The sequence below is a fragment of the Ptychodera flava genome, assembly GCF_041260155.1.
Source record: "Ptychodera flava strain L36383 chromosome 23 unlocalized genomic scaffold, AS_Pfla_20210202 Scaffold_24__1_contigs__length_23054250_pilon, whole genome shotgun sequence".
Classification (NCBI taxonomy): domain Eukaryota; kingdom Metazoa; phylum Hemichordata; class Enteropneusta; family Ptychoderidae; genus Ptychodera; species Ptychodera flava.
In genome coordinates, this window is record NW_027248278.1 from 19240337 (window position 1) to 19263931 (window position 23595).

The following is a 23595-nucleotide window of genomic DNA, read 5'->3' on the forward strand; positions in this document are numbered from 1 at the left end:
CAAATTTAGGGGTTTCCCAAACATTTTGAGTAGAAAATTTATCTAATAACATCCCTTGGGACTTTATACCAAATTACAAAGCTATCAAACAAGTAATTTTGAGAACAAGTTTTCTTGACCAAAAATGACAATATTGTCTTAAAAATACAAATTTGTATATTTTAGGACAATTTCCACATATCTTACTATTGTCATCTCTGTACGTCTGTGTACCAAATATAAAAACTGTCTGTCCAGGGGTTTTAAAAAGAAAATACTGTTTAAGATTTTTTGACCAAAAATGACAAAATTGCTCCAAAATAGTAATTTTCCTAATTTTGTCATAATTTCAACAAATTAGAAGAGTAACACCCTCGCAAACATCCAAACCAAATTTGAGAGCGATTGGGCTGGCGGTTTCAGAGAAGAAGAATTTTTACTGAAAATGAGAAAAATCACCAAAAAATTCAGCAAAAATACAAAATTAAGGATATCTTTACAATATTCATAAAACTGTATAAGGTTCACCTAAGGTACTTGCACACAAATTTTCAAAGCAATCAAAACAGCAGTTCTCGAGATATTAATTCTTGACCATTTTCACATTTTGTAAGCTCATTTGCATAATTTTGGCAATGCAGACTTCATTTGAACAAAATCCCATCTATAGCCCAGAATGCATCCACACACCAAATACCAAGCTGAAATGTGCAGCAGTTTGCGTGTTTTTGATGTTGACGGACATACTGTACGTACATACATACATACATACACACATACATACATACATACATACACACATACATACAGACGCCATCGACTTCAGCTTATATGATAAACTCACATTGGTATAACCAAATATGAGCTAATAAGATTATACTAGCTTTAAACTGAGAGTTATTATTCCTCCAAAGAAGTACTTATGTCTCTTTTTATTTTACCTCAGATGTAACGCAAACTGATAGCCAAGGCGGTACTCTGAGACCCACAGGAGATGGTTTTGTTTCCCATGACAGTTACACTCATTCTGGGATTTTAGCTGCCATTGTGTCAGTTCTTGTGGTTGTTATTTTCATAGTCATAGTCTGTCTTATTTTGCGAAGTAAGAAAATAAAAAAATGGTAAGTAATACATTGTTCACGATTTACACATATACCGGTACATCAAAATAGGGATAGTATAGAGAAGCACATTATCCCAGCAAATACATCAATTTGTTGGTGTCACCTCTGATAGTAATTTTGTCATTTGTTTTAATAAATGTCACAAAAGAACCTCCAAACATATTCATTTCTTTGGAAAAGTTGCTGAGAATCTATGTCTCACAAAAAGGGGATGATAATTGCGGATATGTTATTCTGTACAATTGCTAACAAAATCATATTTTTAAAGTGGCACTTCCACTTGGTAACATTTTTAAAACACATTTTTTAATGGAAACGGTCCATATTGAACGTGGTGACTGCGCGTGGATCATGAGATATTGATAAAAACATGTGGCCACTTGAATTCAAACTTTACTTCATTGAGGCTCAATAAAGTAAAAGTTTGAATTCAAGTGGCCCATCTAATTCAGCTTCCGAACATCAAATGTTCGGCACTGGGGCCATTAATTGTCAACTAAGCTATGGAGTACGAGTCTACAGTAACGCTGCTGTACGCCACAATACCACTTGCGTCGATGATTGGTCATGCCCCGTAGGGGAAAGCCGAGTCTTACAGACTCGGAGAAAAAAAAGGAAAACAAAGTTTGCTGATTCCCCAGAATTTGCATAGGTGACTAGCACATATACGTGCGGTTGATACATAGCAGCCCCCGTGTGGTATGCACGCATACCATGCGTAACTGTGTGGCAGACGACAAAATGTAGTCATCAGGGGCGGCTAATATTTTACACGTAAAAACTGATATCTATGTGGTATTGGTTAAAAATATATGAAAACGACAAAAACTAAAGAGAAGTTTTAAAACAACAACAACAACAACAATAACAAAGAACAAGCATATAAAAATCAAAATATCTAACACAACAACTTAGGAAAGACAGGACTTTGCGACTGCAGAGAAACCACTCACTTGGGTTTTGAAACATTGATTTCAGGATCACAGCATTCAAAGACACCACATGCTAGATCTGACTATGTCTTGCCATAGCTTTCCCTAAACAAACAACACAGACTGAAATTTTTTCATCACAAATAATACAACCTTATAATGCAAACAAGGGGATAAAACAGAAAAATAACATTACGGGACATAGATCCTCCCCTTATATACATCACTATTGACAAAGATCCATAATGGAGCCCACGCTACTGCAGTACCACCATAAACAGTCAGATGCACAACCTCTTTCCCCCTTCTTATACACAATAGATGCTGATCAAATACTTAAAAACTCAAGTCCCCTACAAATATCACTATGAGTGGCAAGAGAGTATTATATTATACTCTTCATGACTTTAATTAGACTTCTGATATAGAGAATTTGTGTTTAATATTGTCTGTTAAAACTGATAAGAAGTTGCCCCTTTCAGTATTCAAATATGGTGTCCATGACGCTACTGAAATAAAGATCACCATAATATGTTGGAAACCAAATGTTCAGTAAATCATTTATTGTTCACTTTGTAGTGTTACTAGGACAGTTTTGCATTGTATAGCATTTTCTACATACCAGTTATCATTGTCTACATACCAGTTATCTCAAGAATTTTCGCATTCACCCTTACCGAAAATTATTTCTACTGCAAATTTGCCGTAAGTTTGCTGCAAATATGCAGCAAGCATATAGCTTGCAGGAAGGAGTTGCAGAAGTTTGCAGGTAGATGTGACCCTCCTGCAAACCCTTAAGTCAGTTTGCAGCAAATTTGCGGTAAACGACTAAGTTGCTGCAAATTTGCGGCAAACCAGATTATTGCTGCAAATATGCAGCAACACATGATTGACATATTTCCCACTATGGAGTTCACACTACACACTGAGTACTGTTGCACTTCGTGACCAGTCATGTGTAAGCAACATAAAATTGATCTTTCATTTATATTTTATGTTCATTTATTTCATAACAGACAATCCACTTTTTAAATTATAATAACTGGTAATGCTAATGAACAGCTTCAGTTGTGTTGTTGAAAGCATTGCATGGATATAGAGTGCATCTATGGTATATACTGTAGTGACATGATGTAATAAAAGTGCACTTTGACAATCTGGTTGGGTAAATTATGGTTGGATCGAAAACTGAATTTTTAGGGAAACAAATTTTTGAAACAGGGACTTGTCTGTCTAGCAAGTTACACCCTGTATTTTCTGCGAATGATACCAAAATGCAAACAGTTTGGAACGAAATGTGCGTTTGATGATGGTCTGTAAGGACACGTCGTAGACTTTTGTTACTGCAAATCTGTACAGTAATGTTTCCGCTACTACCTCCAAGCAGAGTAGTGGCCGGCTGTGCTCCAAGCTATTCTATTCATCCCATCAATATAGTAGCACATATACGGTACGTACAATGCACTGCAGCTTACAGTCTGTCCCATCGATGCCGCTGACAAAATCTCGCCTTCTGATAACATGGGTCGAGGTAAAAGGCTTTTGTCCATGTTTTCAGCGTTAGAGTTATATTGCCGAGCACAAATTTGAGGTTTACGGGTTTAGGATTACACTCCATCCCGAGTCGCTGTACGAAAATTCAAAGCGCCGCTTCACCAACGTCCAACACGTCCTGTGTATCATGTGTATCAGCTGCGAGCAGCCGACATATTTACACTCTCCGGTCACGGTTCATCAAGGTCAGTTCGCGCATTGATATTCATTCTTCGTGCTGAAAGAATTTTTACTCTCTTTTTAGTCTTTCTATGATAAAAGTAACCATTTTCATTAAACGAATAAATTAAATGCTATATTAAGTATGAAATATAACGGATTGGTGCAGATGTAGAGTCAATTCCAGCATTTCAAAACGGGACTACATTATCAATCGCGTAATGATTTATAGATCGCACTTCCGTTATCGTCATGAGGCTTGATCGGCGCGAAGTTAGATTTTAATACCATCGGCCAGTGTCGGCTGCGTACTTGTGAGCAGAGAGTTTTCTAGTGGACAGTTTCGTGATCTTTCTATGGAATCGCCAGCCAAATGATATCACATAGTTGCAAAAACGTGTATACAGTACCAGGGACAGGCGGAGTTCTAAATTTGTGAACGCGAGCGGCAGTAAAGATGCCGACTATATTTTCTGAGTACGGTATTTACACACAGCACGGTGAGACCTGCAACCGGACCGGGAATCGTCCAGCGTCTGCGAGCCGTTCAGAAATGTAAGTCAATGTACCGTTCGTCTGTACATCGATCGCTATAATTATGTTCTGTAATCGTTGTATTGCAATCTTTACCTAAAGATAAATTTTCGTTGAATACTGATTCATACTGAATTCACTTTCGTTTCACAACAGTTACTTACACTCACTACAGTAAGTGCTGAGATTTTTGCAGATTGTCGCCGTCGTGTTTGTAAACAACATACGGCGAGTTGTCCGCTGTCGGACATTTTAATCATTATTAATTTAATTTCGATCATGAATATTTATGCATTTTCTGCTTCAATTTTTCAACTTGATTTTGTCTCATTTTCAAATAATTATCGATTTCTTTCATGAAATTTACAATGTTTGGTCAAACGGTAAAGACTTACACTCTTCCCTGAACGATTTATATTTTCAGAATCCATTGCTGGTACACTAAAGGGGACAAGAAATTCAGAGAACAGAAAGCCAAATCGCAGCCTTTGACAGTAATGTAAATGTTACATGAAACTTCTCAAGTCAAAAGAAAATCTTGACATGATCATGACACTTATGTGGCATGAAATGAACATGGCATATAAAATAAATTGTACCACAATTGAATTTAACCTTTTTTTCTCTGTCATCTTTTTATTTATAATAACTTTGTTTGCGCTGACCATTGTTTCTCGTGAAACTGGTATTTCAGAGTTTAGTTGGATAAATAATATTTATATATTGGCGGACTGTGGACAGCACAAGATGTGTTTTATCCAACTAAACTCTGAAATACCAGTTTCACGAGAAACAATGGTCAGCGCAAATAAAATAATTTGGTGTATGGAGTTTGCGGCAAATTTTCAGTAACATTCAAATTAATTTGCCGCAAGTTTGCTGCAAGGATTGTGCAGCAAATTTGCTGCAAAGACTTTGCAGCAACGTTGCGGCAGGGAGTTTGCTGCATATTTGCAGCAAGTTCACAAGAAACCTAATTTGCATCTGAAAAATGAACCACCCGCATATTTGCGGCAAATAGTTTGCTGCAAATTTACTGCCAAGCTTGCGGCAAATTTGCAGTAACAGTTTGCGGGAGGCCTAAAATTTCGGTAAGGGCAGTGTTGTATTTCTGATAAAATTGTCTGGTTATTGAAAAATACTAGTACTACAAATATTCTTTATATCAAACGTCCTTAATAATATGTTTTTAATTTGTTTGTAATCAATTCTTGTCATAATTTTACTATTTTTACAGGTTTATGGTTATAATAAACAATAGTTTGTTTCACACACATTTTCTGAATGTGTAGTGTCCGTGACGCTTTTACCATACTACAAAAATGACTAGAAAACTAACAAAAATAAGCAAAATTTTGCTGCAAGTTCTATTAATGTTTTCTAAAGACTTCAACAATTGTAGTAAAAAATAATGTAAATGTACTAAAGGGAAAATCTGTAAACTAGAGGAATGATAAGCTCACGGGAGAAAAAAATGAAATATTCTTTTTTGTTCATAACAGATCATTTTGCAGGAAATCATGCAAAGCTGGGTAAAATCCTGATACATTCACCTTATTTTCTACAACAGATGTATATATTTTCTGGTTAAACTTTTAAAAAGAATATTTGTACAAATGTTGTTATAGTGTACTATGTTATTTCTCCATCGACTAATATTTTGTAGTGTCCGTGACGGTGTGTCAACACAATAAAGAACTGGTTGCCATGGAAATACTGAGAAAGTTTGGTTCACAACTTTTCAAGCAAATATGTACCAAACCTTAAGCTTTGTGAATTTAGTAAATTTAGATATGTGTCTACAAGATTAAATTTTGACAAAAGTGAAACACTCTAGAGCACCCTGATTGTGACTGAGCTGAAAGATATTTCTAAATTTGACTGATTATGATTCTTCAATAATCTATGTATCTGCATTAGGACATTCCTCTGTGTTTTATTTGCATTTTGTCATTTGATTTATTTGTGTCATGTCTTTTCAGTCCAAACTTAGGAAAAAACCATGGAAAAACTCCCTATTCCAATCGTCGCTATTCCAATCCCCAATTCCCAATGTCTGCGTTTGATGGTGACACAAGTGAGCCAGATTTATTGAGAAATTCAGCAGCAACAACTAACAATACTGAAGAATGTGAGTGCTTTGTCGGCACTGGTGTCAAAGGAACTGATCCTAAAGCAATACCTTTTATGCTTCATAATATGATTGTAAAAAGATGAAACTACAGAGTAACACTATTACAGAAAATAATCAGCATACAGAACCAGTGGAATATGAAGCTCGGAGTAAAGCAACAATATCAACTCACAAAGATGATACGAACCCCAGTCTATACAAAAGTATCTAAATTGCAATGTTGATTTGAGTGATAATGATACAGAGTATGAGAATTCGAATGATGATACAGTGTAGGACATATTACAGGGTATCAAAGCAAAACAGTACAACAACAGTGATACCAACAATGGTGCATATAAGATTTTTAAATTATCTACAGCAAACATATCACTACTGATGATGTAGTCTCTTTGATCATGATTTAAACTCCAATTTAAGGTGGAGGACTACCCATGGATAGCATGGTATGAGCCAATTCAATTGGTTTGCTATATTTTTTGTTTTCTTGAAACTTTTACAAAAAACTTTTGATGTCTTTTTGGAAACTTTCTTCAAAAAGTGATGTCACAGTACTAAATTTTAAACTAAAATGCCAAGATTATACCTTTTCAGTTGTACACCAAAAATAAAGACTGGGTAGTTTTCATTGTGCTTTTGATAAACATATCATCATGTAATTTCATCAACTGGTAGTCAACTTTCATTTTCTCAGTACAATCAAATAGTCATTTGTAAAGTTTTTTCTTTCAAACTCTATACTGCAATTTGTTACAGCTAACATCTGGGTAATTGGCACACCAAATTAGGTAATTACGAAACAACTTGGCTTACCACTTTGCTCTCTGACCTGGATTTAACTAAACAAGAGTCTGTTTTATCATATGAATACTGATAAGGAATCCACTGAACTCAGCAGGCAAACCATTTCGACTGGCACCTAGAAAGGGGGAATAAAATATTGAAGAGAGTAAAACGCAGTCAGATACAAAGGAAAGACAGGACACACAATGTCTACAACAGATGCATGTTTTACACTGCAATATTTTATTCCTTCTTTCAAAACTCTCCAATATAGTCATATCAGCTCACTCAGTGGAGGAGCTACCTGCCAACTTTGGTGGATTTCTTATTCCACTTTTCAATTTTCTGTTTCATTCTTTTCATTTTTTCATTTCCTTAGAAATATCACAAGGAATTGTCAATAGTTTTATATCTTCTTGAGGATGATTTTTACACATTTTGGACTTTCTAAACGCATGAGTTAACATGACACCAGCAACAAGCCATGGACCACAAACATATCATAGACAAGCAATACTCAAAATATGCCTTTTTTGAGACATTGTGCTGATAAAATACACTTGCGAACCAATTTGATTATTCAAAACAAAATTCAGAAAGCATATGCATTATTTTATAAAGTTTAGGGCAATTTTGTGATTTATCCCTCATCGGGTAGACTTGTGACGTTGGCCATCTTTGGATATGATGCTAAAGCTTATGCCAAGGTCGTTTTCAGCATCAGCTAGTACCGTACAAAGGTCACTATGCCTACAAAAGTATTTTTCTAGATGTTTGTAGTGAAAAAAACGTTATAACTTTAGAGTTTGATGCCATTTACTACTATGAACAGCTTAAACTTTACTCATGAAATTAGCAGACTAGGTCTGAGCAAGAAAACATTCCAAATGGACTTGCATGATGTCTGTATGTGTGGAAGCAAACTGTGAGACCTGATTTCCTGCATCTCCATCAACAGTGAGCAGAGCTCAAATGTGGATGCCATGCTTGTTGACCTTTGACCTAGTCTACCTTCAACTCAACTTTTGATTTCTGTTGCAACATAACTCTTACTGAGTCACAAATGACTCGTCAGTTTAGTAATTGTTTGTAAACAGGAAGATCTGTAGATGTACGGAGAGAAAATATGAGTAAAAAATATTTGTATATTTTTGTCAGTTCTCTTTTCATTTTATGGCAAATTATGGCTTGTATATATTTTGATAAGATGTATAAGATAACAACAAGTTCCTTTTTAAAGTATGTTCATGTTCATAGTGTAAGCTTTGCAAGCACCTTGAGTGCAAATTGAGTGTTACATGTTGAGAATTATTGTTACAGTATCTTTACACAATTATCACAGTACATTGCTGACAGTACTTCAACATTAAAAATAATTGCTGCTGATGATTGTTTAAAGTGAGATCCATTTCATCATAACAGGATTACAGAGTTTTCATTTACAAATTTGTAAGACAGAGTAGCCATATTTTGAAATAAGTTGTGTGGGTGTGCAAGGCCAATGAGTACTAGCTACTTAATCTGGCTGAAATTGTATCTTTATCCATAGACAGTCCATAGACAGTAGAGAAAGCAAACTGAGTCTTTTATGCATGGAGACATATCATTACATTACACTAAATGTTATACACAGACTTGAAACAAATTGCCAGAAAGCAAACACTAATGATGTAGAATCAAGGGTACACACTATTGGTTATGCAAAATAAAATTTACATTCTTTTAAAGAAATGAAACAATCAAAATGATGTCCAAAATAGTTTTTGATTAAAAGTTATATTTTATGTATGGTTTGTTTTATTATGTATATTACACATATATTTACTCTTCAATGAAATATATACGATACCCAGTTAAACACAGTATCGTAGAAACATTTGTATTAATTCATTTGTCACTTTGTCATTTATAATGCAAAGGGCCGGTAGCTATTTTTATATCAAATGATGTCATATCAAGTCATTTTTATACTCTAATTTCGAACCAGACAACGAGAAATACGCGTCTACTGCATGCGCTGCACTGTGCAGACGACGGTGTTGCTTTGACTGTCACTTGGTAACGACAACACTGTGGGTCACATGTGAACCATAGATCATTGATTGATTTTGAAGAATTACCTTCAAATTGATGATTTTTCACTATTTTTGTTCTATATGTCGATTAATTCATGTTCTACTCCCAAAAAGCATTGCTGACTCGGTGTTTAAACATGTTAAATGTACAGTTATTATTTAAATTTGAATCTAGTGTACAATCAGGATTCAGTAGTCACTAGCAATGCAGAGTTTATCGGTACACATGTACAGGCCAAGTCAACAATTTAGTCAAGTTGAAAATTGTGGATCTCAACAAACGTTCAGGAGCAGAACAAAAGACTGTATTTGTTGACATAAAATACAACAACAATGAAAGAATCACCAAAAGCTGTCCCTATCAAAACACTGACAGATGTACTTTGTAAGATATTTTATAAAGCAACAATGTATCCATACTGACTGGCCATGAAGGTAACAGCATACATTTGTTGCCTGAGGCCATAGGCCATGGGAAACAGGCTGTTTTCGGTGACTCTGGCTCATGGGAACAGAAGCATATAAACCTGAACATGGCCAGTAAATAGATTTTGTAACACATCTCGTCCGATTCTCTTGCCAGGAAGTAGCGAGGTTCCTCAACTTTTATCACTTGTCTCAGTTGCAGACAAAATTGTCATCGATTTAAAATGTACAAAAATGTGTTCATGGCTAGACCACCTGGAAACTCTCTAAGTCAACAGTTTTTTTCCAAACTGTTAGCCAGGTTTCAGGACCTCAACTGTGACTGGTAACATGCTCTTTGCACGTACCATATGAGCTTCAATATATGCACACCATGTGTCTGTAAATTCAAGAATCACAGAACAGAGCTTGGACGAGGTCTGTTACAAATGGCAATAATATATTCTGTATAGAAATATCTTAAATAGGAGGACACAATTAATTGAAACCTTCCATTTGGCTACTTCTGTAATCAGTACAGTTTTTTCTCTCGACACAAAAATGTATATGTTATGATGTAGAATTTCCTGTGTCAAGAGACAACATGTTAATAATACATTTCCTAACAGAAAAAAATGATTGTCAGGAATCTTTTCAACTTATGTGTTTTGGTGCAAATTTTCTGTGCTCAGAGAAAAACTGTGCTGATTACAAAGGTGAACACAGAACAAGTTTCAATGAAAATGTATTACAAAAACAGAAATCACAATTTTCATAATGATGTGTTCAAATAATTGATTTCCTGTTTTTATTTGTTCTTTCTTGAGTCCAAATCTCTCTTGTGTGGAACACATTCAGATATTACTGGTACATTTTAGTGCACCTGTGATTTCTATGGATGTATTTTGTACTAATACTCAGAAAAAAACTATTTTTTGCATAGAATTGCAATCACAATAAAAATGTCATTAAAATGATATTTGAACATGTTGAGTCTGTGTGGTATGTAAGGCAATGAGACAATTCACAGAGCAGTGTTTTCTGTTAAGAATCCAGCAGTTTACAATAACCTCAGATTTGATACCTGATTTCTGGTCAGTAAACATGTGGCCTTGTAATTGAAAAGCTCACACTTTCCATAGGGGAGCTTTATTTGCCATTCTCTTTTGAAACCAAGAATACATTAAAGGGTTGCAATGCAACATTTGACACTAAAGAAATAGATTACTCAGTATTTACCCATATTTGGAATTCAAAATGGCTGCCAGCCGTATGTTAAGTCTATGAGGAGCAATGTTCACACGACATGAGTTTCAAAATGTCCCCCACAAGTGGTAGATAAAAATAGCATTTTAAAGTTTTGGTCTGATTAATTATCATTGAGGTGCATTCTTCCTTTGTGAGTACTGTTCTAACAATGAATTACAAATAAAGCATGTTGTACCACACTCTTGGCACATATACATGAAATTAAATGGAGTATATTGAGCGTATGCCTCATGTGACACAAACATGCTTAACTTCACAATAAGAAATAATGCTTAATGCATTCTGATGTTTGATAGGTGGTGATGCAGGGGTCCCTGTTAAATTTCTTGACATGGACTTACTGTTGAAGTTTGTCACCAAAGTACTGGTATGGTTGGTACTACATGTATTGTAAGATGTGTTGACATACATTGTACTATTTCTCTGTGATTTTATTTACACTTGCACTAAATTAATGAACATATAAATTAAAAGATACCACAATTTCTTTGCTGAAAATGTTGATCTGCACCTGTGCAAATTTTATGAACAATGTGTTGTTTGGTGTACTATTCTAATGGTATGTTGGTATGACGCTCTGATAGATTGTTACCAGGGACACTGATAATTTTTGTGTGAAAGCGGAAAATTACATGGTTCCCAAAATGTCTTATCTATAATTATGATGTCTGGGTTATCGTGGTTGACCCTAACATTGTTTTCAATATGTGTGTAGACATGTTTGTTCACTTGGGAAAAAGGGCTGAATAGCTCAATGATTAAAAAAGATACAAAACTTTCACACTTAAAACACAAAAAAGCATTAAATATAATGAGTAAGCATATCCTGAATAAAATCCTTTGTCAAATAGTTCAATTCAAATCTTTATGTTTATACATGAATAAAGCTCTGTACAGGAATGTAAATGCATATGCTTGGTTAGTAAAACAGCAAATTGTTGCTTACATCAATAACCCTTTCATAACAACATGTTAGTATGTGCTGATTTCAATAGGACGTTTGGAACTATACATCAATACAAATAGGGATGAGAAGGTATCATTGATGTTTTCCAAGAGTACTTTTCTTATCACCATGACAACTTTATCTTCAGAAATTTACATACGTTTAGTCATCGACTTCACAATGGCTTACTGGTATCATTCATTTACATGCTAAACTGCTGTGAACCGGAAGATGATTCAAATTTGGCTTCATGAGATCCTATGACTTGTACGTTTCCATCTGCTCAAAAATTGGAAGTCAGTCTCAATGTGTTTGTTTAACCTGAGATATGATGCTTAATATCTGATGGTTATGTATGCGGTTTTTCTTGAAGCAGATCTGAAAAGAAACTAGCTACTTTGATATTCATACTGTAAGACAATTTTTATTGTGTTTTATCCTGTGAGGGGCTTGAGAGATTGTATGTGATTGGTGACACTTTGTTCATTGATAAGGCCAAAGTAATTAAATTCTTAGTTTTGCGTCCCCACCCACTTAGGTTTTTTAAACTTTTTCCTGCCAAGTTCATATTTCACAACCAGGTCAAGATGGTTAAAATTAATGAAACACAACGTATTCCATATGATGTATTTTAACATAATACTGTACATTTGAAGGCAGTTGAAACCATAATACTGTAAAGTTGATTTTTTTGGGACAAAAGATGCTATAACATACCAAGCCAAGTGGGTGAAAATACGTCATGTTTTGGCTCAATACCGCTTTTTACTGACTTGGCTGATGGGGAAGTGATACAGTTATTACTGTCTGGCAGGAAAAGGGTTAAGGTTTTCATGAAAAACACACACAGTGTATTTGAACAGGAAATTTTAGGACATACCTGCTTAGCTTTTCTGAACAAAAATTTTTAAACAATTTTTCATTTGCTGCAATCAAATTACATTGTTTTTCAGCCGCTTAGACGCGTACCTTTTCCCATTTAGAATGGACGCAAAACAAGGAATTTATTACTAACATGACACATGCATGAGAAATGAACCCATTGCATCATGGGAGAAGAGGTGTAGCTCGGTCCCTTTACGGTGCATAAATTATGTACACTATCCTATAGATAATCTGCATATTTATGATTGTCTCTCACTATTTAGATTTAGTTTTTTAAAGTTTTAATTTTTTAAAAAGGTATCATCAGTTCACAATTCCAATAGATTATTTTAGCAGTTTATTATGTTTGGGGTTGGGGTGGGGAACGTTTTAAATTTTTGCACTGCAAAACTTTCATTCATGCATACAGGGTTCAAAGTCAATGCAATGGGTTTCATTTGCCTTCAATGTGTTTTACAATAAGAATGATCAATCTTCTCTTCTTGTACATGATTTGAAAGAAAAAATACAATGTTGTATCAAGACTGATGGCTGAGTATTTTCCATGATCTGTGACTCATGGAAAGGTGATACAATCATCTGTGTATTATGGAAGACTGTTTCAAAACATTTTTTCACTGCTTTCTTAGTTAAAAATAAATAGTATATTAAAAGTACTATTTCAGCCATATTTGTTTATTGGTTTGTGTTTTCTCTACTCTCAGCATCTACATCCACTGGTGAATGATGATTGGTCCCCTGAGTTATAGAGTTCACTGCCGTGTATTGTCTGGTGAACATTGTCCTTTCTATTTATCTGAAAAATACAATGTTTGGAACAGTTTGAAATTTCCTTAATGTCAAAGATGGCAGTCTTTGCAAAACAACAAAAGAGCATGAATGTTACATTACAGGTCAAATGGCATACAGTCACGGTCGCAGAAGAGTAACTATGATACAATGGAATTTCGAAGACGCAAAATTTCAACCTTAAATTGATCCCATCAAATTTTAACAGCTATGATTCTACCGGTACTTTGAATCTCAGCATTTCCTGAGATTTCTCTCTTTTTACTTATTTTACATAAGAATTCTCCAAATATGAAACACTACAGATGTCCCATAACATATCTCACCCGTTGTTTATTTTTCATCAACATCTGATTGGCTAGTACTCTGAATCCATGTTCCACATTGTGATTGGTTTTGGCACTGGTTTCTAAAAGTTCAAGCTCATAACTTTGGGCAAGCTGTGGGAAATACAATTACCGGAAAATGTTGAAATACTATATTTATTTATCTATTTATTTGTATTTATTTATTTGCATGAAATTTTCCAAAACAAGAAACCTACGAAAATTCTGTCAAGAATCAAGATTCTGAAGCATACATGAAAATAACTAAGAATTACATGTGACACATCAATGGATCAGAGGCTTTGCATGTCATCATGACAGGACAGTCCCATCTAAAAAACAGTGCACATCAACCTGACTTCAAGGGGTTATTCTCGGGAATGAACCTCCTAATTAAAGTTATTTGCCATCTTGTAAGCTGTTTGCAATATGTGATTAGAGATAGCGATTAAGCGAGTGTACAGGGAAAAGATCTCTGCCTTATACACTTCACTCATACAGATAATCGTTCGCCTTGAACTTCATTAAACATTGTACCCTAATTTTCACAGAATACGACCTGTAAATATACTACAAGCCATATTTTAGTTCAAATTAATAAAACTAGGAACAAATTCCGATGACCTGAAATGATAATACTGCCAAGGTTTACACGAGACGTAGTATGTGCCGCTTCACTGTACAATACATTGACACGTATGCATACTTCATTAGCCCATGGAGAAGATAATCACACTGACTTCAAATTTCGTAACCTAAATCTTGCCATTCTCATGTCACAGAACAAAATTATAAAAGAAACGACTTTGCTCAGCAATCGGGGCGCATGCATCTGTGGATGTTTGTTTTTGCAGGGCGTTCATCCTGAGCCTCAGAGGCGTTAGTGTTCACAGGCACAGATAATATTCTGCCTGTCATCAACTTGCTTCATTAAAATTTGTTGGGATATCAAGGATGTTGAAAATTCTGGTTTCAGGTAACAAGGATGACAAGGACCAGCAGTTAAACGTAGTGTGCTAGCACATTCAATTTGCGAAGAATTTCCCTGACTTTCAATATAAAACTAAAAATTTTCACAACCATTGGATTTCAGATTTCAAATTCAATTTTTGTTGCCTTTACAGAATATACCTCAGTCAAATTTTTTGCCAAAATTTTGATAAAGAACTGAAACCAAAGATATGTGATTGCCATTTGGTCCAAAATTATCCAAAAAATTACAGAAAAATCCGTAAAATTTGATAAAATGTTGCAGTAAAGTTTTGGTGGCAAAAATCACAGCGCTCAAAGGGTCAAGGGAGAGCGTTTTGGTCTATTAAGTCATGCAAAAATTCACACATTACATTCATATGCTAGGGCAACTGTTTTTGTGTGTTATGCTAGATCGCATTTAAGGCTCCACTTTCATATATTTGTTGTTCCCACCTCATTGGCAATCCAGGAATAGATTTATAACTGACCTGCGTCGCTCTCTCTGTTCCAACTTCTCTGTTGACGTGTCTGTCGGATTTATTGCCAACTATTACGATACATACTTCACTTGACGCATTCTGTTACAGAAAACAGGAGTGTTAAGCATGAATTTCTAATCAGTAGATGCTTTAATATTGCTGAAGTTATTGCTTTCTAAGATAAAATATGTTTGGAAATCACATCAGTTTGCATAGCAAGCACAACACAATGGAGTAATTAAGTAAACAAAAGGAAAATAATTTAAATATTGCACCACTGGGGGCACCACAGATCACTTTCTACTGAAGTAACAGAGAATAGAAAAGAATAGGGACGACGGAGATTTTAAGGTAAGGTAAAAGTTTGATAAGTAATAATTTGTGAGGTTACAGGGACAAAGTTGCTCATTTTGAGCACTTTTCAGTGAACTCCTTTTGATATCAAAAGTAGTTTGTGTTGTTTGACTTCAACTCAGTGTGCACAAAATCCTTGTCGTCAGACATTAAACATTCAATGAAAACATTTTACTGTCCTTACAAAATTATCAAATTCAAATATTCAAGAATACAACTCTCAACATACATGGCTGAATTTATACACTGTTACAATATGTTTGGACCTCATGCAAGCTTATGTCATGAAATCTTAATTGGCAGTTCCTTTCATATAGATAGGGATAACAGTTTTCCCTTACATTGATTCAATGTTAATTTGTCAGAGGAAAGCAAATCTTAAAGGAAAAATCCATTTTGTCCAAAGGTCACAAATAAATTCATCTGCTATATTCAGCAGCAGAGAAATTTCTGACACTTTTGTAGTTACGTACAGTCGTTACTGATTTTGTATACTGATTGACTTTATGCTAGTATCCAATGTTTTCTTGATATCACAGAAATGTCAAGAAGAGCAACCTTGGCCCTTTTAAATTGTAAATTTTTAAACTGCTATGAATGTGATACATATAAACAGTATTGTAAGAACTTTATTCTATTCAATAGCATGGGTGTCCCTGTATGCATGGATGTAAAAAATAGACATCAAATTATTGTTGCCAAATTCATAAAAAAACTTTTCAAACTTGTGAAATTGCTTGTGCTGAATGCCCAGACTGAACAGACCTCAAACAAACCAAAGACTGAGAAAATCGACGCATATTTGACCAAGTTATGACTATTCTTTTCAACCGACTTGGATAAGTCCTCATGTTGTAAAATCACTCTCACTTACAAAGGATCGAGCCGCGGACTCTGATTTTTTTTAATTAAGAGGTTCAAGGTATGAACTCTTTAGAAATATTTGTCCTAAGTGCTGGTTCGCCTGGCCGTTGAAGTTATCGTATTCTAAAGTTGGGCTACAATTGCGGTACGCCAATAGTTTGTCCCCATAGGATTGCATGCAAATGCATTCGTCGTTCTTGACATGTTTCACCCATTGAAGTCACGTTTCTAGACGTTCAGAGACATCGCTGAAAAAACTATTACGCCAAAAATATAGTCTTATATATAAACTTTCCTGTCTGGTCATGTTTGGCGGTCTGAGTGCCTGGCCGAAAATTCCCTGGTGATTTTTCGCCGAAGTTCATTGCGTCGCGTCACCATTCTGCACGGGTTGAGGCATTGTTCGAGAAGGGGAAAGGTTATTACACATGCGCAGTTCTTGTTTGTACCGTGTTTACGTGAGACAGAAAGTGAGCCAGGAGCTATGTATTCGATTGTTTTCCTCCTCGATGAGCCGCTTATCATCGTTAAGATAGAAAAAGGTTGTAGTATTGCTACAACAACATTACTGGCACGAAAGACGCTATTTTTTACGCTGTCTGTGGTAATGCACGAAAGACTCGACGTTTACCGACGACAACCCGAAGGCACGCTATGAATAAAATAACACGCTAATCCCGTTACGGGATTACGAGATAACGAATCGGCGGCAACTATCCCTTGAACAAAGGATCAAAGGACTGTCCTGTATCCTTCTATTTTTTACATCCATGCTGTATGTAGGGCGCACATTTAAAGTTAATCAGGTTACAATCACACAGGGACCTTTACAACATACATTATGGCACAATCCTATTGTTTTTGATGGTGAACTTGGTCCTCCACACCAGGAAGAGGGATGAAAGATTTGCAAAGTAAAAAAAAAAAGGAACAGACATTTGTCTTGACATACCATATATTTGAAAACATTGAACAATTTTTGTGTTACACACAAATCATTGTCTCTGAGATAGCATACATGACAGCAAACAGACTGGATGGCCCTGATCAAAGGTCATCATGACTAGTCTGACATGAATTGTCACTGACGTTTTTAATACATAGTCCCTCTATCAATGGGGCACTATAGTTTATTTACAGAATACCATTGTTTATTCTGACATGAGACCACGATTCTATTGTTGCAAATGTGAATGAAACAAACAGAGTGTTTATATAGATAATATTAGAACATTGCACACACGCTCTGTCATGTGCCTCAAACCCATGGCCATGCTATTGTCAACCCAAACACCATTCTATTGTACATTTGCATTGGTTTAACTTCCAACTGTGACCTGTACATGTACCGGTACATAAATTCATATTCCATTGATAACAATGGGCATATCAAAGTTTGGTGATACCATGGTTTTAACATGCTACTATTGAATTTTGCAACCACCCTATCACTTCCATTGTGCGTATGGATCCAGTATCAGGAAATATGAAGGACAGAACAAGAATTTCAAGACAGAGACAGAAAAGCTTAGGGTTTATACATTGTTTGAGTTTAGGCAGGAGTGAATATTCAAACTGAAATTATTTGCCTTTGTGCCCTACTGATTGTGTTGACTCATTTAGAAGCCTGTAGAGTAAAGGACGTTTTTAATGTTTAATTTTTGTGAAAACTGAACACTTTACTTTCCCTTTTATAATAAGAAAACTGGGACAGCAGCCATTTTGAATTTTAAATGTTAGTAGATTTTAGGTAATTTGGTTTCTCTTGCACTAAAATTTACATGGATACCAATGATTTTGAGTTTTCTTTTGAGCCAGTGTTTAGTGAATTCGTATTGTCTTAAGGGAAGTGGGTGAACATATGACCTTTGAACTGGAAGATAAGGTGAAAGGTAAATATATTGAACTCACAAAAAATTCACCGTAGGACCTGTATTCATTGCAAAAAAATAAAAAACAAAACAAAAAGACCCACCAAAACCCATACTTTTCACACATGGTACATCCTGAAGTTTCTAGATATCATTGATCAGGGCTCGAAATTTAATTTCAAATGTGGTGGTCCATGTGGACCACCTAACAAATATTTTGGTCGTCTAAATTTAAAATGTAGTGGTCCGTAATATAACAATTGTTTAAGATGGCGTGATAGGTTTGTGACGACATACATTCAAACGACAACTTCTCGCCCAAACTATGTTATATACATAAAACTTGCCTATCACCAGAAAGCTCTTTCTATGAATGTTAATGCTGTACCATTACATTTTGGTTTTTGGGGGTCTGAAAAGGCCGAATTTGGGATATTTCACCATGAAAATTATAACCATCACCTCACATAGCCGATTGTCATTTGAACAAAGCAATCTAAACGTTTACTGTCAGCATAACTGTGTCTCAAAATTTTTAAAGACGACTTAGTTTTTTGACAAACACCAGTCATGGTCTTGAACCATGTTTTGTTCATTACTTAGTTTATTTATACAACAAAAAATCAATGTGTTTGGAAAAATCTGAGACACAGTTTGGAGACCATCTGTACGACTTTCACCTGTGAAAATTTGGCAGACTACCTGTCATCCCTTGTCAACTTACACTATTTAGACCAAGAGAAAAGTGTTAAAATGGCAAGAAAAGAAAATGAAAAACACAAGAAGTTTGTTTGCATTCCTTTGTTAGCATAATTTTCAAGAGCGAATAACTTTCTTTCGGCATATTTGATGATACTATACTGAAAACTGACCACCTTCAAAGGCCATGTCCTTATGAAGAAATGGCATGGAAAGGATTTTTTTCGGAGTTTTGAAGGAAAATACTCATACTAACCTATCACGCTACTTTAAGATGATTTTGAGTTGTCAGTTCGCATACTCTTATGTTCAAAATTATTCCGCCAGGTATCGGCTGTTAACAATTATGATGACAAAAATCCCCCTATTTGCTCCATTGAACTTGAAATTCACAATATTATTTTTTCTGAACTTTATCATCTACATAGATAGTCAAAATACTTCCACTCATAAAAACCAATAGCAACCAGTAACGGAACCCGATTTGAACACTGCCTGAACATGAATGGGCCTGGGGTGCTCAGAGCTACATGTATGTGAAAGGCAAGAAATCAGTAGTCTGTACACTGAACAGCACAGGCACATTTGAGTTTGTGTTCTCGATCTGCGTTCTCTCTACTACAGTTTTGCCCTAACAAAAACATAGATTTGTTTTCAATTATTTCCTATAAGCCAACTGACACAGCTGCTGTCTTCAAAAATTTCTGACGTAAGTGGTGGTCCATTTGGACCACCAACATTTGAATTTGGTGGTCCAAAATGAAAAAGTGGTGGTCTTTGGACGCAAGACCACCGTTAATTTCGAGCCCTGTTGATTCCTTTGTTCTAGATATTCCTAAACTACTTACCTGTTTGATGTTTTCTAGCCATCCAGTGAGATGGAGAAATGTTTCTGAATTTGTGATATCATAGACAAGTAGAATTCCCTGCAATATAAAACAATTGCCAGACATTAATTTACTCAAAGGAGCTGATAATTTATCTGAATTTTACAACTTTTCCATTTTTCACTTCAATTCTTTTTGCGCCTTTGGGACATTATTCAGATTCTCAACTTTAACAATACTTATTTGGTCTTCCACTTGTGGGGGCTTATTTTGATCCTATGGGGTAAATAAATTTTGCACAGGCTTATTTTTGTGAAAAGTGACATTAAATTTTTCCCCATAGAGTTAACACAGAGATAGTGGCCATTTTGAATTTAAACTGTCATTTATACTGTATTCTTCTCAAGTACAAAGTTTTGCATGGTGACCCCTGACCTGGCTTTATTCTTCATTTTGAGAAAGAATTAACTTTACATAATTTCCTTATGGCAAGTTTAAGCGAAACTTCAAGTCTTTCAGTTTCGAGGTGTATACTAACTTGAGCCTCAAAACACATTTAAAGGTTCTTTTTGACTAGTTGTTAAAACTTTGATTTACTACCGGGGGTAAATTTGGGCAAATTCTCCCTAGAGAATTTACAACAGTACCTCACAATGTTTTTATGTCTTTTAGATAATAAGTAAATATCATGCTGTAAAAGAATATTTCAAACCTGTCTGCATTTACGTGATAGTAACATTCCTCCATTATAACTGCATGGTAAACAGGGCACTTTCATTTTATTTTCCTGTTTTGATGATTTGAAAAGTTGTAAAAACCTTAGGATTTATTAAAGTCAACTTTTGGCAAATTGTCCTCGAAGAATTTACAATGATACAGTAAACGTACTTCATAATGATTGGATGTCCTTTCATAGTCCAGTCAATCTACGAGATTTTGGCACCTAACCCACCACAAATTGCAACAGAATTTTTTTCTTCAGAATGCATTTTAATGAGGTACCCAAAACAACATATTAAAAGTTTACTCGAATCCGCCTTGGGGAAATATGTCTAATTTGCATAAATCAAATATGGCGACCAACCATCCAACAAAATAACATAATTGGCTATATGTCACATGTTAAACAAGCTGTTTCAGTGATTTCAAAGTCTGACACTAGTTATTTGGCTCAGGGAATCATTTTGTAGGTTATAATATTTCATATAGGTACTCCATTAATTTGCATAATTCTAATATGGCGGCCAACATTCATACAAAAGACATTATCGGTCATATACCACGTATTAAACCGCTATTTCAGTGATTTTAAAGTTAAAAGTATATTTTAGGCATGGACAAACGATTTTCGAGATGCTATGATTTTCATAGGTAATTTGTTAATTTGCATAATTCCAATATGGTGGCCAACATACCTACAAAAGACTTTTTCTGTTATATACCACGTATTAACCCTTTGGGCGCCAAAGTCTATTTTTGTCAACTTTATAATATGTACCACAGTTAATTTTTCTGCTTTTTGCCAAAATTTTGATAAAAATTGTAGCTGCTGAAAAATGATATCATTTGGTCCAAAATTATGAAAAAACCGTACAGAAAACTTCAGAAATTGGTAAAATATTGCATTAAAATTTTGGTGTAAAAAATTACAGCACTCAAACGGTAAACAATCCATTTCTGTGATTTCAAAGTTAAAAGTGTATATCTTTGGCATGGACAAGCAATTTCGAGATGCAATGATTTGCATAGGTACTTCGTTAATTTGCATAAATCCAATAGGGTTGCCGACATACCTACAAAAGACATTTTCTGTCATATACCATGTATTAACCCTTTGGGCGCCAAAGTCTATTTTGTCAACTTTATAAAATGTACCACAGTCAATTTTTCTGCTTTTTGCCAACATTTTGATTAAACTGCTGAAAAATGATATCCATTTGGTCCAAAATTATGAAAAAACATACAGAAATGTTCACAGAAATTGGTAAAATATTGCATTAAAATTTTGGTGTAAAAAATTACAGCAGTCAAAGGGTTGAACAAGCTATTTCTGTGATTTCAAAGTTAAAAGTATATTTCTTTGGCATGAACAAATGATTTTTGAGGTGCAATGATTTGCGTTGGCACTTCGTTAATTTGCATAAATCCAATACAAAAGAAATTTTCTGTCATAAAATGTATTGAACAATCTATTTCAGCCATGTTGAAATTTAATTATATTTCTTGAGCATGAAGAAACACCTTTTGTGGTTCAATGCTTTTAAAAGACACTTTGATGATTTTCAGAAATTAAATATGGCTGCCAAATTAATTCCCAAATAGCTTCTAATATAGATAAGGTTATGGTAGAGTTTTTAGGAATAGGAATATCAAGAAAAAACTGTCAAGAGGGCACTGCACCCAACGCACTGTATTTTGCTCAAAATATATTTTTGCAAATATTCTTCCAATTTTTATTAATTTGTTAACCCAAGATTAAAAATTGGTTAGGTTCACCTTTTAGCTTGGCAAGCAGTCGTAAGTTGCATGATATAGAAGGGTCAATGTATGCAAATGTATGCAAATCACCCGAATTCCTGCTTCCCTTTTATCCGAATTTCAAGATTTCCAAAGAATATAACTCTGTTCTGGCTGGGTCATATTTTCTGAAATTTTCGTATTATGTTTTTCAATGCTATATAACAAAACAACTATTTTGTTTTGCAATAAAATTCTTACATTTTGAATTAGAGCATTTTATTTTGCTAACCATGATTTTAAGCACTTTTTTGAGTGTCAGTCGTTCAGCCCATGCCATTTTAGAATGAGGATATACTCTTGTTTCAAATGAAATATTACATTTCACAAAATAGTTTGTACGGTTTCCTTGTCATCTTAGATGAGAAATATTCCTTCGAAAAAAAACTGTGTTGACAACATGCAGCTCCACATTAAGTCCTTGAACATTTATTTTTAAAAATGTGGAAACTGTACAATAAATTTACTTACAATAACGATCCATTGACGAATAAAAGTTTATTTTAATAGGTGTCTGTGATACCTGAATTCGTTAAAATACCTATAAATATATTGTATTTTGAAAAGAATGTTAAAGCAAATTTGATAGACTTACATATGACTTCCTAAGGGATTAAAATACGTATATGTTGATGTGCGTTTATTAATGAGATGTAAGAAAGTCATGCAATTTTAATTAATTGTGATTTTTCTAAATATGACAACCGTTAATGATTGTTAGTCATCTAATAATAATCTCTTTCTGAATATAACATTGGATTCATCTGTGTCGGCATTATTTGTGATTTTATAGGTGCTTTATATTCTACAGTGTTAAAACATGTAATCTTTAATGTTTACTGTTTTTAAAAAGTCGTGGACAAAAGCTAATTTAGACTGAACCCAATTCATTATGGACGAGTTCATCTTTGGTACATCCCCCTAGACGATAGGCAAGAAGTCATCACATATAACAGAAAAATACAATAAACACAACAAAGATAATAAAAATGCAAAAATAAAATAATGTGACCAAAATACCACATGCCACAATAAAGACAAATTAAAACTTAGCGCTGATGCAAACAATGTCAGACTCTTAAAATGTTGATCAACACACAAACTCACAAAAATTGAAA

The 23595-nt window shown here is 34.7% G+C and overlaps 1 protein-coding gene and 1 long non-coding RNA gene across 4 annotated transcripts in view; one reads left to right on the forward strand and one right to left on the reverse strand.

Moving 5' to 3' along the window:
- The window catches only part of LOC139125050 (ras-related protein Rab-13-like), a 178082-nt gene that overhangs the window by 147088 nt on the left and 7399 nt on the right, over nucleotides 1-23595 (reverse strand). The window contains exons 4-7 of one of the 3 annotated variants that reach the window (XM_070691162.1): nucleotides 19982-20059; nucleotides 15355-15444; nucleotides 13895-14008; nucleotides 10460-13575 (exon numbers count right to left, since the gene is read on the reverse strand). In XM_070691162.1, coding sequence (XP_070547263.1) covers nucleotides 13480-13575; nucleotides 13895-14008; nucleotides 15355-15444; nucleotides 19982-20059 — 378 coding nt within the window. In that variant the 3' untranslated portion in view covers nucleotides 10460-13479. Of the gene's footprint in view, nucleotides 1-10459; nucleotides 13576-13894; nucleotides 14009-15354; nucleotides 15445-19981; nucleotides 20060-23595 lie in introns of those variants that run through there. The other 2 variants (XM_070691161.1, XM_070691163.1) reach the window with 2 other exon arrangements.
- Nucleotides 3770-4896, forward strand: LOC139124741 (uncharacterized). Its single transcript, XR_011550014.1, has 2 exons — nucleotides 3770-4303; nucleotides 4707-4896. It is a non-coding gene; the product is annotated as an uncharacterized lncRNA (long non-coding RNA).